Raw genomic sequence first — 14,591 nt, 5'->3', positions numbered from 1 at the left:
AACTTCTTCGATCGAGTAAAGAGTTTTGATGGCCGGTTGCAATTTTTTAATACTGTTGCAGTTTTCATCAGACTTTGGAACTTAGAACCTTTGTGATAGGAAACTGAAAGTTCCCCTTCCCCCTTGATTGCCACGTCAACTATATAACATCTGCAATGACATGATTACTGAGCCAAAAGCTCTCTGCTGGGCAAATTAAGTTCTCCATTGGTTACACAAATGATATGAGATGAGATCATAAATTTATGAATAGTAATAAAATAATTTAAGTTAAGATTTTTATGAGGTTTTGAGAAATGAGAAAAAGTTGAATAAAAAAATTATAAAGTTAAAAAAGGATTAAATTATAACTTTTTAATATTATTTTTATTTTGAGATTTAAAAAAGTTGAATTATTCTTTGTGTTTTAGAAGTTTGAAAAAATTGTAATGATTAAACGATAAAGTTGAAAACTTGAAATTGAAAAATATTTATATTTAAATAATGTTTGGAAGTTGATATGAGATGAGATTAGGCTGTTTCAAAGGTTTTAGAAACCAAACTAGACCCTATTTCTACATTGCTGACATGACAAGAACTTGGTTGCAAGACCAACCTAGATGAATCTTAAAATTCTTCTATCTTACAAGATAGATGTAATCAAGGCTAGGTACGTATGTCCTCCACATGGCTTGCAAATGGAATCTATTTACCTGTATATTTTGGATCTTCTATGATTTCTTTTAAGCCATCTCACCATTATTCTTTTAATTAATTTTATCATTTAACATTGCCTTAAAAGCATTAATTTTTTTATTTTTTTAGTTGCAAGCAATTTATCAATTACTTTTTACTCTTGGATTTCCAAGTGAAACTTCCATATATCCTCTTGCTCTTCTCCTCCCTAGCTCCCATGTATTTCATCTCTGTTCACGTCTGAATTTTTCATCTCCTATTTAGTTTCTATTTATTATTTATATATACAAATTTCGAAACATTTCCTTTGCTCATAATTTCCATGTCAACTACTATTACCCTAATTAATTTTGTTACAATTAGTTAAATAATTCTCATTCCTTACAAGTATTTCTTATTTCTCATTTAATTTTTATTTAAAGAGAAATGATAGTTGCAGTCGTGACTGTACAAGTAACGCGCAATCACTTTGAAAAAAATTAATAAATATGGAACCCACATTAAAATAAAATTAATTTTTTAATAGTGGACCTAATTTTTTTTCAAAGCGATTACACGACACTTACGCACTCTACAACTATATATAGCATTACTCATATTGCATGCATGCCTTCTCTCGATTGAACACATCATCCATAAAACTAAAATAATTGAAATGACATGGAATTTTAAAGGTCAAAACACCTCTTAATAGTTATACCGAAGAATATTCATGCATGCAGGCATGCTTGTCACCACCTTCCCTTGTAACCAGTACGTATATACTCTTTATCTTTATATTTCTCACCACTACCACACGCAATCAGTCGTACTTATACTGTCATCTCCAACAGTATATATACCCTTGCAATCAGATGATCTAGATATATATTTCAGTCTTCAGAGACGACATTACGTAGCTAGAGATCTATCATCAACGGCCAAGTTTCAGTGATCAGCAGAAAAATCTCTAATCACGCTTTCCAGCAGGGAAACAGTGGATTCAATGATCTCTATATATGCTCGATCCATGTCGTCTCCATGAGGGACAGAGACACCAACGTTAGTGGAGTACTTTGATCTGCTGCAAATATATATATATATATATATATATATATATATGTATATGTTGCCGCTTCAGCCACCTTGATCAGAAGAATATATATAATTGACATATTCATGAGCCACCGAATTCTAAACTATGACACAAACCCACCCACCTACCCACCGGCACCCACCAAGAAAAAGGGTCCAAAATAAACTTCGAATTCTAACCGAGATGATCAGCAATGGTAGGTATCCAGCTTGGCTGGCCATGCATAGTTTGACAGCATTGCTTCATGAGTTAAGATGCCCAAAATTTCACTGCAAGAAAAACGGATTTTTGTGATCAATTTATTGCAACCAAAAGACTATTTGTAACCAATTTTAGTTTCAAATAGTTATTTCGCTGGAATTAACTGGTCGTAAATAATCAGTTTTCTTGTAGTGTTTTCTTTTTCTTCGATGATCATCTCTTCATTTCTCATATTATAAAATCATTATTGTTGCATGTTTTAGTTTATAACTCTGTCATAGATATTATTATTAATATATAACACATTATAGAACCGTGGTTTTGGACATGGCGAAGTTATTAACAACACTAAAAGCCCATCGGTTATAATATAGTATGTAGCAAAATTTGGAATATCATTTATTTCAAAAGTTTAAGATCGATCCTTGGTGGAAAAACGTAAATAATTTTATATTATTTATATCTTTAACACGACTCTCTTTTGTGTGTAAGCTAGACTTCCCCTTAATAAATCATGGGCCCAATATATAGAATATTTATTTAATTAGGTGAAGCTAGCCCATGTAAAGTCAAGATTTGAATTCAAGACATTTATTTTGATACTATGTAAAATCACTATTTGTTCTAATAAGTTAATTTAGTTGATGAGAATAAATAGATTTTATATTATTTACATATTTAACTAAAACAAAACTTAATAACAAATTAAAGTATACTATCTATATATGAAAAGAAAAGGCCGGAATGCCATTATCACAACATTATGCTTGTTTGCTTGGCAAAGTTATAATACAATCCGCCATGTGGAGTGGATCGACTACATGCATGGATGGATTCATATATACTAGCATGCAAATTATATATATATATATATATAATTTGAATTTGGTAATTTCAAGCCCACCAAATTGATTCATACTAGCTAGCTAGCAATTTAAAATGATCTAACAGCTTTATGGTCAATACAATCTAAACACAATTATGATGTCCGAGTTGGGTGAGATAATTGTCGGAGTGTGTATAAATCATGGCAAACAATGCTAATCAAATTGCCTCGATCGGTATATATAGTAGCAGCTGCATGCTGCATGCTGGATATTGATATTGAACTTTCACTACTTGTTTGATCATATCTTTTTGTAGTTGTACCAACCCCATTCATGATCATCATCACGATCATGGTGCTAGCTACCAACTTTTGAGACGTCCTCGATCATCACCACCTTCTTCTTGGAAAAAGATGGCAAGCAAAATGAAGCTGAATGTATCTGCAATATCATGTAGTACATGAATTTATAATTAGTACTTAAAAATTAGGAAATCATTCAATATATATATTATTATCGAACAATTTATTATAAGAAGAACTACTACTACTTGCAGACAATTAGTGTATGTAATATCCATGGAATAACTATTAAGTAGTACCTCTGAGTTGTAAAACTTCAAGGGTGCTTTTGCTACTCCAAAACTCTCATTTAGATGATGATCAATTGGATTAATCGGACTTTTGAAGTTGACAGATGGCCCCTCCGAGGAGCACAGCAAGAATCCAATAACTCCACTGAAAAATAAATCTTTTATTAGTAATAAATTAAACAAAAAAGCTGACAAAACAAACCCTAGATAGCTATATATAGAAACTTGCTATAGTACAAGTACTGATGATGATGATGATGATGAGAGCTATATAGGGAGGATGATATATATCATGTATATATAACCTTGGATAAGCAGGAACAATAGTCCATGCATACTCCACAGCGCCTTTAAATATTTGGCGACATTTAGTGGCAATCTGTTCAATGTCAAGGGAATCAAACCAGATGCTCTCTGCTTGGATGCACAATACTCCTCCGGGGCGGAGTGCTTTCACCACCATTTCAAAGAACGTCGTTTTGAAAAGATCATGATCAGGCCCTGATCATCATCATCAATTGTATCAGCCTATTATCTATCAGATCACATGACTAATTAATTTGTCAAATACTTTATTCGAAATTAAGGATTAATTATTGCAGAAAAGTGATCAGACTCAGAAAGAGAGATCAGACTTAGTGGGTCGAACGCGTCCACTATTATTGCATCATAATTTCCTCCCGAACTAGACTCCAAAAATGCAATTCCTGTAGAAAAACAAAGGGCGCCGCTGGCTCATGTGTCATATATAAAAGGAACCTCCGACAATGAAGATATTGCTAAGACAGACAGCAGTACATATATATATACCGTCTGTAATATGCAATGAGACACGAGGGTCCTCGTATCCAACTGCAATATCTGGGAAGAATTCCTTATACACCTGAAAAATCAAACCAAAACCATGTATTAATATAGTACTCAAAAGTTCTTGCCCAAATCGAAATTTCCTGCTAGCTAGCTAGTTGTTTATACACCTTTTTTTAGTAACTTTAGTTTTTTAGATCTGAGACAAGATTTTTTGCTGCATGCATGCAGCATGCGTTGATCAGAACTTCAGACAATATATATCCATATATATATATATATATATATATACTGTATGTAATATTTAAATTCTAGAATAAGATCAGGTTTACAATATTATCTATATATTAATGTACTCACATCAATCAACATTGAATCTATTTCACAAATATCAATCTGCTCAACAGAAGAGTGGCGAGAGATTTCTCGTAGGATACCTCCATCTCCACCCCCAAGGAGCAATACCTGAGATCAGGAAAAGTGATGGATCATTAAAACAGGTGGGGCAAATGATTAACTTGGAATTTTTGGTGGAAAAACATGAAGTTTTAATTAATTTGATACCCGACAAGTCATGTAGTAGAATATCTAGGTAGAGATGGAGGAGCTAGGAGTTAATTACCTTCTTTGGGTTGGGAATTGAGCAAAGTGGAAGGTGGGTAATCATTTCTTGGTAAGAACATTCATCCTTCTCGGTAAGTTGTAGTGCTCCATCAAGGACAAAAACCCTACCATATGCTGATGACTGCAATATATAAATATATATATTATATATATATATATATATATATATATATTGTATTTAAGTACTACTAGTCGCATTAAACACATGCTAGCTAGCTTTCGCTTTGCATTAAGTTCAAAGGAAAACTCAGCAGGGACAAGGTATTGCATACCTGAAACACCATCATGCTCTGGTACTTGGAAGATCCTTGAAACAGAATTTTCTCGACTTTTAAAAAGTGTGCTTGTCCTACAAGATATAATATTCATGATATCATGCAAGTTGTTATATATGGTCCATTAGTGCAAGTGGAATATTACGAAAATTTCAAAGCAAAATTATATATATGCAGTATGTATAGGTACTACCCAACTACTTTAAACGATATATATTCATGAACTGGATACGCATGCGCGCAAGATCGTTGTCGATCGACTTATCTTCTTCACCAATTAATTATACACGATCGATTGATCACTCCAAAAATTAAAGAATGTGATGATATTTTGAATAAGTAGTTTTGTCCGTTGTTATATATTGTTGCATGTTTTTGATCATGATCATGAGTTTGTCTCAAGAAAATTAAATTAGGATAAGATAATGGCATAATTAATTGGTAATGCGTTTTTATAATATAAGATCATCCATCATATATAATAATGCATGTGATCTTTAATTTATATTCAAGAAAGTAGTGGAATAGTCATGAGTTTTTCAAGTAATTAAGAAGAGCCACATGTACTGCAATTTCTTATCAAAGCATGCACGCACAAAAAGCACACACCCACAAGTACTCAACGTGTGACACGTGCTAGCTGTTGGATGCATGGCCTTGTGCGCACATTTTAATTTTTGAGGAGTACTGTTTGTAGACTAGCTCCTTTTTTTTTTTTTTTTTTTTAATTTAATATTCTAAGGACAATTATAAGATCAAAACCTAGCTAGGCAGGCCTGTATAGTACTACTGCAAGAGCTAGCTAGGAAGAACACCACCAAAAAAGGAAGAAGAAACTACTAAATTAATTATTAAAGACCCAGTTAGTGGATCATGCACGCGATGAAAATGGTTTAAATTAAACCATCCCATAACTACAAATATTTTCGGAAAAATTAAGGTTCATTCTCATCATGCATATATGGTCAGTAACTTTAATATTACCTGGAAATTAAAGCCTAAATATATATATAAGAAGTTCTGAAGAGAGAGATAAGAGAGAGAGAGAGAGAGAGAGAGAGAGAGATCGAACTCGAAGTGATGATAAAGTAAGGAAACAATTAATATTAACTTATTCTGATCATGTATTAATGCGCTGAGATTGATCAGAAACAGAACTTATATATAAATGTATCTAAATTAACAAAGGGATATATATCAATCCAATGTATAGATCATTATAAGAAAGTCTAATAGATTTTGATCATCGAGGACATCATTGAAAAGTTCATTAAAAAGTAGTCCTGAAACTCACCTGGCCAAATTGGAGAATACTCAGCAAACCAACCAGGAATACTTGGATGTTTGAGATCATGATCATGATCATCACCAGAATAATAAATATCTTTGTTGTCTGCTAATATTTCAGCAGAACTGATCACCGGTTTATGAGCAGAGACTGATCCTTTTTCACCATTACTGACCACAAAAACTTCATGATCTTCTTTTCGCAATATTTTTGCGTATGAATTCATAGAGATTGCAGAAGAAACAACGCTAGTCGTTCCCATCATGAGCTTCTTCGTTCTCACCACCTTGTTCTTCAATATGTTATGATCTGCCATTTCATGATATGTATATATATACTTTTGTGGTTTGCCTATTTATATATGGCATCTAGCCTCGGCAGCTTGAATATCCTTACTTTTTTTCTTTTTTTGGTTCGGTACCGATAAAAGGTACTGACCGATAAAAGGTAAAAAATACTTATTTTGTGTTTTTTGTTTTATTTTTTTTGTTAAAATATCAATTCACTAATAAACAATTCTTTAGCTATTCTATTTTTTTTAAAACAAAAAAAACTAAGTATCGTGGATTTGGGGTCCAATTCATCGGTCCTTAATTAGCTTTTTTTCCCCCCCGCTATCCGAGTGTCCCAAGCTGTCATTCTCTGAAACTAGATATGGAAATCTATGTTGACTATAAATATGCCACAGTATTTTGTTTTCCGTGTGTCTATGATAAGGTCCGGCCAATTCTTAAAAGTTAAGATCTCTTGAGAGAGAGAGAGAGAGAGAGAGAGAGAGAGAGAGAGAGAGAGAGAGAGAGAGAGAGAGAGAGAGAGAGAGAGAGTATAACTTTGTCACAATGTGACATGGCAATATGTAGCTTAGATTGAAAAGCATGTAAATTGAAAAGCATGACATGTCAATATATTTGGGTGTCAACTTTTCTAATTAATGTGTAATGTTTATATAAAATAAAATAAAATAACTCTTATGTTTAATTCCACCATAAAAGTAAAATAATAACTATATATAGAAGAGAGTTGAGTTGGGTTTTATAAGAGAGTTGAGTTTTCATTTTGAAGATAAAAAATATAACTTACTATATACATGTAAAAATAAAATTATAAAAAACATAACATATCACTCCTTATAATTTTTTTATGACAGTCTTTCATGAAATAATATTCATTCATTATATATCAATTTTTGTAATGATATTTTTAGAATTTTTTTTTCAATAAAAAGTATCATGTGATTTTTTATAAACTCAGATTTCATTCTAGTATGCAAGATAGTTTATACAAGTTTCATGTAAAATCTGGATATTTTGGTGCCACATTAAGTAGATAATGCTACAATTGAGACCTTAAAATAAATTTCTTCTTACTTAATGAATTCTAAAGGATAAAAGTTCTCAACTATTTTTTCATACAAAAATGAACCTTAAATGATTTTTCTAGTGTTTATTTCACTTTGGGTTTCATATTAAGAAGTTTAATATTGTATAATCAAGAACCTTGGGCTCCATTTTAGTTTTAAGCTTTTTTAGAATTTACCCATCAAATTAAAAGAATTGTTGGGTGCAAAGAAATTAATTTTGAAGGGAACGGACCACCTCATAATAAATCATGATATATAGAAATTAAATAAGACTTTGGGCCATGTAGAAAAAAATGGTGACATTTCTATGTATATAGAGATTTTAAAAAATTTTGAAGAGTACATAAGGGTTATAATTTTAGGGGAGGGTAATTTCTTTCTGAGTAATGTTATACACTACACTCTCATCCTGTTTTCATTTTACTATGTAAGATGTGACCTTACATAATGAGATAAAAGTAAGATAGTAGTGTAGTGTATAGAATTTTTCTTTCTATATATACATGAAATTTTGATAAAAAAAATAAAATTGGGGGAGATTTTGAATTTTAAAGATCATTTTTTTGGGGGGAGAGGGGGGGGATTCATCTCTTTTAATAAATATTTAAAAAAAAATGTCTTAGTCAACTGTCATTTTATAAGTTTGGTATTTTGGCGCGGAATTGTCGTTGGACATATCAACTGTCCTTCTGGAACTGGAAGCAAACCGAAAACACTGCGACTTCCAATGGCTCTCCACGACTCTCTCTCTCTCTCTCTCAAACCTCTCTGAGATTCTCCAGCTCTCTTTCTCTGCAACTCTCACTCTCTCTCTTCCTCCATGGAAAATGCATAGCAGCATCCACCCCCTCTACGCTACCTCCTCTCGCTTCCGCCGCTTCCCCAAGTCCTTCTCCCTTCGCCGCAAGGTCCCCTGGTGGGGCCAGATCCTCGACCCTGGCTCCGAGCTCGTCACCCGATGGAATCACTTCTTCCTCGTTACCTCCCTCCTCACCTTGTTCCTCGACCCTCTCTACCTCTTCGTCCCTGTCATCGGCGGCCCCGCCTGCATGCAGATCGACCTTGGACTCGGCATCGTTGTCACCTTCTTGCGAACCGCCGCTGACCTCTTCCATGTCCTCCACATGATCATGAAGTTCCGCACCGCCTTTGTGGCGCCCAGCTCCCGAGTCTTCGGTAGGGGCGAGCTCGTCATGGACCCGTCCGCCATCGCCATGCGGTATTTGAAAACTGATTTCGTGGTTGATCTCGCCGCCACGCTGCCGCTGCCACAGGTGAATCAATCAAGACTTATTTCTTTTTATTAAAACATTACTTTGGAAAATTTTTTGATTCTGCACATGTTTGGATTATTAGGCCTTAGTTATGCCAATGGAATCTCGATGCTAGTTTTCTAATTGTTGCATTCGTTACTTTTGTTTTTGCTTTGGCAGATTGTCATATGGCTTATAATTAATCCAGCAATGAAAATCCCAACAGCTGCTTACACGAATCACACTCTTTCTCTGATTGTCCTCGTTCAGTATGTTCCACGATTTTTTGTTATTTTTCCTTTGCACAGGCGGATAATCAAGACTTCCGGATCTATAGCCAAGACTGCTTGGGCAGGGGCAGCTTACAATCTCCTTCTATACATCTTAGCTAGCCATGTAAGGCACTTAATTTCGTCATTTTCCCCCCCTACAACGCCTATTGGGAGGACCTCACTATTTACCATTACTGTTTTGTAAAATGTCAGTACAGATTTTCGGAGCTTCGTGGTATGTGTTGTCGATTCAGAGACAGCATCAGTGCTGGAGTCTACAATGCAGAGAGGAGATGAATGCCACTCACTCTCCGTCTTGTAATCCATTGTTTCTTGATTGCAATAGTCTGGACAAGCCCGAACGTCGTTCTTGGCTGAATGTCACTAAAGTGCTCTCTAGTTGTGATGCTCAGAACGATTACTATTTCCAGTTTGGAATATTTGCCGACGCCTTTACAAATGAGGTCGCTTCCTCGAATTTCATTGAGAAGTACTTTTATTGCCTCTGGTGGGGTTTGAGGAATTTAAGGTATTGTTTGTTTAACCACACGTTCAATTACTGGTATTCCATAAATATGCCAATTAAACTATGTATTAAAGTAGATGGTTTTTTTCTTCAAAGTGCATTGGTACTGGTAACACGAAGATCATCTTAATGTTCATTTAAGAAGATTGTTGGATTGTGATATGTAGAAGTAATCTAGTCAATATATTTTGACGGATTTGTGGTCTGTAACAAGTCCTTAATTCATTGGTGGTTCTTGCATTGGGATCTTGTTTCATCTTATTTTATCATCAATTAATTGATGGAATCATTCTCCCACATTCAAGATGTTGGGAATCGCCATATATTTCCTTTGGCAGCCTATGGGCCCTAGGATTGGATTCTCTAGGATCTCAGCTTGGTTTAGGGATTAAGGTTTCATGAAAAGTCACAAGCTTCTATATTTTCATATGATTTAATAATTCTGGAAAGGTTATGAAATCTGCCGACGGTATTGCTTACATTTCTATACCCATTAGTGAAATCTCTGGAAAGGCATATGGATTGTCCATGTCTTGAAGTTAATAGCCGACACCATGTGAATTTCTTCCCTACAGTAGACGATATCTGGGTTTTCTCAATTTTGTAAGATCTAGTGTGTAGAAAGTTGACTCATGCCTGACAATTTTACATCAACATAGTTGGAATACTACTTTTGAAGATTGTGCTAATAGTTTGCTCAATAATGCTTTCATATGCAGTTCGTATGGGCAAAATCTTGTTACAAGCACCTTTAGCGGTGAGATTTTGTTCAGCATGCTTATCTGCATAGCTGGCCTTGTTCTGTTCTCCCACCTCATAGGCAACATGCAGGTATTTTTTGCCCCTTGCCAAATACTTCATCTACATCCATGTTTTTGTTTACATGCTATCTCCTGATCCGCCTTCATCTTGTAAATAGGTTCAGTATGAAGGCCTACCGGTTCATAATTCATAGTTAACTGCATGGGAGAACTATCTACAATCTACAACATTATTGTGAGTTTTGATAAACTAGTTTTATATTTCTGACTCGTTTTTGTTTTCTTGAAGAACTATCTACAATCTACAACAGCAAGACTAGAAGAATGGAGGGTCAAACGAAGGGATACAGAGGAGTGGATGAGGCACCGTCAACTACCTCCAGAGTTGCAAGAACGTGTTCGTCGGTTTGTTCAGTACAAATGGCTTGCCACAAGAGGTGTAGATGAAGAATCCATTTTGCGCTCTTTGCCTTTGGACCTCCGTCGTCAAATTCAAAGACATCTCTGTCTGGCCCTTGTTCGCCGTGTATGTCCTTTTTGCATCATATCCTTTATATTTTCAAATAATAATTTTGAGAATTAAAGATATAACTAGTCATGTTGGGATAGTTTCTGAAATGTCAGCCTCTTCACAATCAACAGCTCATGTTTTGGGTCTTGACCATTGAAGATTCTCTGTAAAACTCATTCTCTGATACCCTCAAAGATAAATAGCTGCAAAAGAATGTCTTACTCAAATCGTGTATCGGTATCTTCTTTATTATCCTACTTGAAATATGCCGATTACTAATTTTGTGAGTAAGAGCCAACTAGTCATATATAATTCTTGGAATGGACAGAAATCTCATGTGATGCAGAATCTAAACTTCAGTCTTCAAGGCTGCAATTTTAGCAACTTCATGGAAGCTACTGGTAACAATATCCTATTTATAAGCAACTAGGGTATATGATCTTAGAACCGAAGTCCTTAATCTACAGCCTTCATGAATCTCATGTTGTATAGATATTTCAAAGTAGGTAAGAGTGTGTATGATCAGGAACTTGATACATGGTAAGTGGCTATTTAAGATATGCCAATGTCGCCTACTGTAATCCAGAAATGAAAATATTGCCTATTGTTGTCTACTTACCCAATTGGCAAGCCCTGCAAAGGAGGAGAAACACTAGCTTCCTAACTGCACGTTGCCTGAGATTCTTGTTCTTAATAACATGGATTTCCTTGACTATAAGTCAACATAGGCGATTCTAGCCAAGTATATGGAAGGACAAAGGAAGGGCTTTCATACCCTTAGATTAGGGGGTCAGATGGTGGCATCAACTGCAGATTGGGGGAGTATATAAAGCCTATAGTGGATTTTTATAAGCCTGGACTACAAATCCAAGGAGAAGGCAAAGCTTCCTTTTATCAGATACTCGAGAACTAACAAGTCTTGTTCTTGACTGTCATTTATACTGTCTTGGGGTATGGCCAATACGATGGTTTACAAGTGGATAAACTGGTGCATCATCTTTCATTCAGACAACCACATGAATTGAAATAAGATCAAAGGCCTATTACTGCAGAAAACTTTTTGAGACAACAAATTCTCTATTTGTGTTTTCTGATATTTTAATTTGCTATAATAACGCATGTGTTGATATTTCAACTTATAAATTCCATTCTTATTATGCCTGACAAAATTTCCTGATCTGGATCCACTGAATTAAACAATTGTTCTATTTGCAGGTTCCCTTTTTTGCACAAATGGACCAGCAGCTCTTAGATGCCATATGCGAACGCCTTGTCTCATCTTTGAATACCAAGGACACGTATATCATCCGGGAGGGTGATCCAGTGAACGAGATGCTATTCATCATTCGAGGCCAACTAGAGAGCTCCACAACCGATGGTGGTAGGTTAGGATTTTTCAATTCTATTACCCTCAGGGCCGGTGACTTTTGTGGAGAAGAGCTACTGACATGGGCTTTAATGCCCACCTCTAATCTCAACCATCCATTATCAACTCGAACTGTCAAGTCCCTTACTGAAGTCGAGGCATTTGCACTTCGAGCTGAAGACCTCAAGTTTGTTTCCAGTCAGTTTAAGCGCCTCCATAGCAAGAAACTCCAGCATGCTTTCAGGTACTACTCCCACCAGTGGAGGACTTGGGGAGCTTGCTTTTTACAAGTTGCATGGAGACGGCACATGAAAAGAAAGAAAGAAATGGAGTTAGCAAGACAAGAGGGCTTATACGATACACATGTTTTGGACCATGAGTATAATTATAGGGATGGATCAGGTGCAGATTATGAGAATAGTGGTGCCGCTAACTTGTCTGGTGAGAATGCACATAATGCCCAGCACTTAGGAGCTACAGTTCTGGTTTCCAAATTTGCTGCAAACACCAGAAGAGGGATTCAACACAAGTCTGATCCAACCAGCTTACAGATGCCCAAGCTGTTTAAGCCAGAGGAGCCAGATTTCTCATCAGACACTGAAGATAGTTGAGCTATCTATAACAGAGCAGTTCACAAAATAGGGTATAGCCAAAATGTTTGCAATACTCATGTAAGTCTGCATGGCGTGTAGAATAGCTAAATTTATTAAATGCATATTATTGTATATAACTAATTAAGCATATCTTGAGCCATTATACGATAAACAAAACCTTTAAAAAGATAGTGTCATAAGTACTTTCTGATCTACAAAATTTGGTTGAGCACACTGATATCACCTCCCTTCCCCATACTCTTTTTGGTTTGTATCTAAGTGATGAGAAACCTTACAAATTTTGTTTCAGTCAGAGAGTGGGACCAATACACTATAGAGAGAAATGATAGTTGAAGTTATGAGTATACAAGTGTCGTGCAATCACTTTGAAAAAGATAAATAAATACGGGATTTACATAAAAAAAAATTAATTTTTTAATTGTGAACTCTATTATATTTCAAAGCGACTATACAGCACTTGCATATTTCACGTCGACTGTATGTAACATTACTTCACTTTAGATGGTATGCAAAATTACCATTGGCTGTCAAGAATAATACTTATAAGCTCTCAAATTTCTTTTATAAAAAACAATCTATCATTTTTTTAGCATCCTCTATCGATGGAGTGAAAAGCTCTGTTATTTTTTACTTCTCTATCGCATCATAAAATAATGAAATAGTCATGATTAAGAGGAAGATAAATAACATGAATTTTCATATAACTATAACAAACTATTACCAGAGTTAAAAGTGGATTGACCATTTAAAGCTCCCACTCCAACTCTGAAAAATGGATTGACTCGTGAATGTGTATGTGTCGTACATTTTTTTAAAAAAAGAAAGGAGAGTTATTATTAAAAAATTAATTATTTTATATAGACCTTATACTTTTTTCAAAAGTAATAACTATAAATATTGTTTCTCTATTTATATATCATATTACCAATTTTATATTTATCTATTCCTTGCCACCATGACCTTATCCCAATTAAGACACATTTGTACTTTCTGTCACCTTTGCTGCTTATTTTATTTAATTTCATCTCATCGTTACAATTTTTTCAAATTTTCATACAAAATATAATAAATAATTCAACTTTTTCAAATTTTAAAATAATAATAATATTAAAAAATCTTTTTGCAAGCGATTTCACAAATCAAACCGTGCACCAATGCTAAATGTAAGGTATTCGTTTAATGAAACAATACGAATTGAAGACAAAAATGATTTTCGTGAGACAGATGACCTCATTCTTCTTTCAAAAATTTATTTTTTTTGGTAAAAAAAAAATTATATGAGTGTTGATACGCGGTTTGGTGTGCCAAATTGCTTGTACCTAGTAATTCTCATTCTAATAATATTTTATTCAACTTATCTAAATTTATCTCATCTGATTTTATCTCAACATTCAAACAAACCTTAAAACTACCTGCCCTAGCTAAAACCCTTGCAATTGTTCAAGACTTTTGACGTTAATTACCATGCACCCCATATTTTAGCAAATATTTCAAGACTTTTGAGTTATAGTCTACCCAGGTACGTGTATTCCTTCCTTTATTGAATTCAAGCTTTTCGCCGATC

The 14,591-nt window shown here is 34.6% G+C and overlaps 2 protein-coding genes across 2 annotated transcripts; one reads left to right on the top strand and one right to left on the bottom strand.

Annotated features, from left to right (window-relative positions):
- Positions 1–2,860: 2,860 nt before the first annotated feature.
- On the bottom strand, positions 2,861–6,672 carry LOC121235066 (spermidine synthase 1-like). Its single transcript, XM_041131287.1, has 9 exons — positions 6,371–6,672; positions 5,074–5,150; positions 4,800–4,922; positions 4,538–4,642; positions 4,181–4,253; positions 4,006–4,077; positions 3,676–3,871; positions 3,380–3,515; positions 2,861–3,219 (listed from the first exon to the last, which is right to left on the bottom strand). The coding sequence occupies exons 1-9, from the start codon at positions 6,627–6,629 to the stop codon at positions 3,136–3,138; spliced, it is 1,125 nt and encodes a 374-aa protein (XP_040987221.1). The 5' UTR covers positions 6,630–6,672; the 3' UTR covers positions 2,861–3,135.
- Positions 6,673–8,415: 1,743 nt separating this feature from the next.
- LOC121234025 (probable cyclic nucleotide-gated ion channel 16) lies at positions 8,416–13,193 on the top strand. Its single transcript, XM_041129823.1, has 6 exons — positions 8,416–8,998; positions 9,158–9,373; positions 9,468–9,778; positions 10,495–10,606; positions 10,826–11,062; positions 12,263–13,193. The coding sequence occupies exons 1-6, from the start codon at positions 8,552–8,554 to the stop codon at positions 13,022–13,024; spliced, it is 2,085 nt and encodes a 694-aa protein (XP_040985757.1). The 5' UTR covers positions 8,416–8,551; the 3' UTR covers positions 13,025–13,193.
- Positions 13,194–14,591: the final 1,398 nt, after the last annotated feature.

This window comes from Juglans microcarpa x Juglans regia, chromosome 6D, assembly GCF_004785595.1.
Source record: "Juglans microcarpa x Juglans regia isolate MS1-56 chromosome 6D, Jm3101_v1.0, whole genome shotgun sequence".
Taxonomy (NCBI): domain Eukaryota; kingdom Viridiplantae; phylum Streptophyta; class Magnoliopsida; order Fagales; family Juglandaceae; genus Juglans; species Juglans microcarpa x Juglans regia.
Note: the sequence above shows the minus strand (reverse complement) of the source record. Positions and strands in the feature narration are given on the sequence as shown.